This window comes from Nansenia antarctica, assembly GCF_963989245.1.
Source record: "Nansenia antarctica genome assembly, chromosome: 7".
Classification (NCBI taxonomy): Eukaryota; Metazoa; Chordata; class Actinopteri; order Argentiniformes; family Microstomatidae; genus Nansenia; species Nansenia antarctica.
In genome coordinates, this window is record NC_137677.1 from 63,899,574 (window position 1) to 63,904,573 (window position 5,000).

Sequence of the window (5,000 nt, forward strand, 5' to 3'; positions counted from 1 at the left end):
GTCCTCCTCACACTCCTTCTCCTCCTGCTCCCTCTCTGGTCTCCTCCTCTTTCATGGTGATCATCTCAGATCTTCTTCTTCTTCTTCTCCTCCACCTTCCTCCCTCCCTCTCTCCTCCTCTCTGATGCCAACCTCCTCCCCCACTTCATGTTGCTCATCTTTGTTCTTCTCTCCCTCCTCCTCCTCATCTTTCTCTTACTCCTCCTCATACCCTGGCTCCTACCCTTTCTCTCCTGCTCTCTATCAACCCCTCTTCCTTTCTTCCGTCTCTTTTCATCATCATCATCATCATCATCATCATCATCATCATCATCTGTCTCTTGGCTCTTCTACCTTCTTCTAATCTCACTGCTTCTGCCTCCCTTTTTTGTTTTGTCCTACCTCTCTCCATCTCTCTATTCCTCCTCTCCCTTCTTCCCTCTGTAAAGAATCTCTCTGGCTTCCCATAATAACACACTATTAGAGGCACTTCACAGAGAGCAGAATGACTCTGACTATTACACATTGATTTGGCTCGTACCCCGGTAATGCCCTGCTCTCCCCCACGGTGAGGGAGGCCTATCAGGCCTATAGAAACACTCAACAATGAACAGTGTTTATAACCGTCTGAAACCGACCACGGCAAAGGCGTGGGGGCGTGGGAGGGACGGGGGGGGGCGACATATGCGAATGATAAATGCAGTCATGGATTTCTTGTCATCGATTAAAACGGCATTGATTTTCCACAACATGGACAAATGTGTGTGTGTGTGTGTGTGTGTGTGTGTGTGTGTGTGTGTGTGTGTGTGCTTGCCTGCATGTGTTCATGCATGTGTGTGTGTGTGTGTGTGTGTGTGTGTGTGTTCTATGCAGGGTGGCTGCCGTGAGTGGATCTATTCATCGCCCCCCCCCCCCCCCCCCGCCCCCCAGCCCCCCAGCCCTGGCTCTTGTCCCTGGCCAGCAGGCTGTGAGCCTCCTGGGCCACCGTCCAGACATCAGCCGTCAGACACCAGCCCCTGGCCAGGGCTCACACCAGCCACTAGCCCAGAACACAGGACACAATGGAGGGGGGGGGCGGACAGACAAATAGGGTCCTACTCCTACAGCAGTCGCTAGGCCCCAGAACTGAGAGGTTGGGGGCGGAGGGCGGGGACGGGTGTGGGTGGGTGGTAGGTGGGGTGGGGTGGAGTGGGTTGGTGGGTGAGGGGAGGGGAGGGGAGGGGAGGGGAGGGGTCTGGCCTGGCTTCTGAGAGACTGGAAGAAAGGAGACCACTCCTAAAGAAGCCGCTGGCAGCAACACAGATACCGACCATCCCCGCCTGGGAGGAAGGGGTGAGGGGGTGAGGGGGTGAGGTGGGGGGTGGAGCTCAATATGCAGTGTCAGGATCAATACCATGTCCACCATCATGCCCAGACCCCAAAACCGACACAACCTACACACTGTACACACTGTACACTGAACCAGCTAGCCCCAGTCAGAAGGCTTTTGTTTGGGGTGAACGTGTGACTGTGTGTGTGTGTGTGTGTGTGTCTGTGAGTGTGAGTGTCTGTGTGTGTGAGTGTCTGTGTGTGTGTCTGTGAGTGTGAGTGTCTGTGTGTGTGTGTGTGTGTGTGTGTGCGTGTGTCTGTGAGTGTGTGTGTGTCTGTGTGTGTGTGTGTGTGTGTGTGTGTGTGTATGTGAGAGACTGTGTATGTGTGTATGCGTGAGTGCGTGTGTGTATGTGTGTATGCGTGAGTGTGAGAGTGTCTGTGTGTGTGTGTGTGCACTCTTACACTTGCGTTAATGTGACTTAAAAATAAAAATAAAAAGTTGAACTTGATAGAATACGTACGTAGATCTGGTCGTTGCCATGGCGTTTCTGCATCTCGTACAGCAGGCTGCTGTCTGTCAGCTCGCTGAGGGACGCCAGGTCATCATTAGGCGCGGGCGGCATCAGCTTCACCTGGAACATCACCACGGCACCAGGGTTACTATGGAAACCACACTGCATGGTGCCCAGTGGTGTAGTCTAGTTGTTTCTAGTGGGTTGTGGGTATACTGTGATTTTCCCCTCCCAGCCTCATAATCGTTCATTTCGGAACGCCATAAAATTGATCTGTGCTCCCTGTCTAACGTTATATATATATATATATATATATATATATATATATATATATAACATTACATGTTATAAGGCTGATCTGTGCATGATAGTGCTGCATTTTGACATATTTCATGTCGCATTCCCCCCCGTTGATGGTATATGACGCTATAGTCAGTCGCAATGGTCCAAAAGTCAAGTGCTTCGTAACACAGACGGGGTGAATTTTATGAATGAAAGTGTGAAAGTTCTGTCACAAAACGCTGTTACGTATCCTCACACATTTTGCGTGCGTGCGTGCGTGCGTGTGTGAACATGCCTGCTCCAGTTTGCTGCTGGCTCCATCCAGGACGTTGTCCTGAGACGGCTGTCGGCTCAGAGCCCCGCCCACCTCCCTGAACATGGTGAACTTCTCCAGAAGACTGTCCCTCTTAGAGATGGGCAGGGACAGGGGGGTCCTGCATGGGGAGGGGGGGGGGTTGAGTTATAGAGTTATACACTTAATAGAGTTATGGAGTTATAGAGTTATACACTTAATGGAGTTATGGAGTTATACACTTAATAGAGTTATGGAGTTATACACTTAATAGAGTTATATAGTTATACACTTAATAGCGTTATGGAGTTATACACTTAATAGAGTTATAGAGTTATACACTTAAGAGTTATAGAGTTATACACTTAATAGCGTTATGGAGTTATACACTTAATAGAGTTATAGAGTTATACACTTAATAGCGTTATGGAGTTATGGAGTTATACACTTAATAGAGTTATAGAGTTATACACTTAAGAGTTATAGAGTTATACACTTAAGAGTTATAGAGTTATACACTTAATAGCGTTATGGAGTTTTGGAGTTATACATTTAATAGAGTTATACACTTAAGAGTTATAGAGTTATACACTTAATAGCGTTATGGAGTTATAGAGTTATACACTTAATAGAGTTATGGAGTTATACACTTAATAGAGTTATGGAGTTATAGAGTTATACACTTAATAGAGTTATGGAGTTATGGATTTATACACTTAATAGAGTTATGGAGTTATAGAGTTATGGAGTTATAGAGTTATGGAGTTATAGGTATAGTTATAGAGTTATGGTATATCCTCATAAAGCTTCAAGTTCATCAATGAACCCTCAAAGACTCAGTCATCTGACCACAGGAGCACTGACATGAGATTTGGAATAATAGCATTTTTTGGATGAGTTCATGGGGTAACGGCACACACACACACACACACACACACACACACACACACACACACACACACACACACACACACACACACACACACACACACACACCGTTGATCGTCAAAGATGACGACAAGCGAACGGCTCGTTACACTCACAGTTTCTTGACGGGCGTGGTGACGTCGTGAGCGCCCCCGTCGTAGCGGTGGTCTGGCGGGGGGGCAGACGGGTCCCTGAGCCTCTGTGCCCAGCTCTCCTCCGCCCTCAGCAGCATGTCCACCACGGGGTCGGACACCGCCACGTCTAGGGACACGGACACAGAGCGTGACGTTAGAATTCTAAGGTTCTATCTCCATTTTTGTCAAAATTGAGTTTTTTACATAGTCTGATCCAATAGGTGTTTATTAATGCCTGTGTGGTGTTATTTTATACTGTATATATATACTATATATATATCTAACATTACATGTTATAAGGCTGATCTGTGCATGATAGTGCATCATTTTGACATATTTCATGTCGCATCTCCCCCCGTTGGTGGTATAATGACGCTATAGTCAGTCCCGATGGTCCAAAAGTCAAGTGCTTCGTAACACAGACGGGGTGAACGCCGTTACGTATCCTCGCACATGTTTAAGTGGGTATACAGAAATCCTTGGCCTTTCCTAGTGGGTATACGGCGTAGTCCGGCGTATCACGTAGACTACACCACTGGGTGGGTTCCTCTGTACCTTGTCGTACAGGGGGAGGCTGGTGGAGGTAGAAATCGGAGGCCATCGGGGGCCATTGTCACTCATGGAGCAGAATCAGGAGCATGTTTGATACTGGTTCCATGCATTTACAACGAGCCTGACCTCCGATTTTCTACCTCCACTAGCCTCCACTGGGGTAGTACTTTGTTGACAGTCATTGACAGTTGTTGTTGTGGAGACTATCCAATGTTTAGCAGACTTAGTGCCGGTTTCACAGACAAGGCCTTAAGCCTAATCCTAGACTAAAACACATCTTCAATGGAGATTTGACATTGAAAGAAGGGTGATTTAGTCCAGGACTAGCCTTTAAGCCTTGTCTGAGAAACCTTCCCTCTTAGACATCATTTTATTGTCGTGAAAGAATAGTGAAGCTGTTAGAAAACTGGAGGGTGAAATCGTGACTGGAACAACAACCTTAAGTGGAACATAAACATGACTGGAAGGACACAACAAAAAAGCAAAACAAAAATATTATAACCTCTTATAATATTGCAATGACGACACGCTCCGTAGTTATAGCGTAATCCAACATGATGAGTTTTCCGGAGAGGGAGAGAGAGAGGGAAGAGAGAGAGAGGGAGAGGGAGAGAGAGAGAGAGAGGGAGAGGGAGAGGGAGAGGGAGAGGGAGAGGGAGAGGGAGAGGGAGAGAGAGAGAGAGAGAGAGAGAGAGAGGGAGGGAGAGGGAGAGTGAAGAGAGAGCGAGAGGGAGTGAGAGAGAGAGAGGGAGAGAGGAAATCCGGATGGTTCAACCGAAAAGGAGCCTTTCATTCCAACCCGTAAATGTCAGCCCCCCCCCCCCACCCTCGACCCCTCTTCACATCCATATGGATGTGCCCGTTCTGAGGCAGAGTGTGAACCCTGCTGTGGATCGATCCAACTGTGGGTAAGAGGCGGGGGGAGAGGAAAAAATCCCCCCCCGCCCCCCCCTGTCTGTAATGAGATCTAACAGGGCACAGGGGAGGGGTTTGGCTTGATCCCCTTTTTTA

General features: G+C 47.9%; 1 protein-coding gene across 1 annotated transcript in view; it reads right to left on the reverse strand.

Moving 5' to 3' along the window:
• LOC308162888 (unconventional myosin-XVI-like) overlaps positions 1–5,000 on the reverse strand; it is a gene marked incomplete at both ends in the record, with an annotated part of 34,617 nt that overhangs the window by 25,942 nt on the left and 3,675 nt on the right. Inside the window, 3 exons of the mRNA XM_080537029.1 lie at positions 1,812–1,922; positions 2,380–2,518; positions 3,420–3,564. Coding sequence (XP_080393155.1) covers positions 1,812–1,922; positions 2,380–2,518; positions 3,420–3,564 — 395 coding nt within the window. The remainder of the gene's footprint in view (positions 1–1,811; positions 1,923–2,379; positions 2,519–3,419; positions 3,565–5,000) is intronic.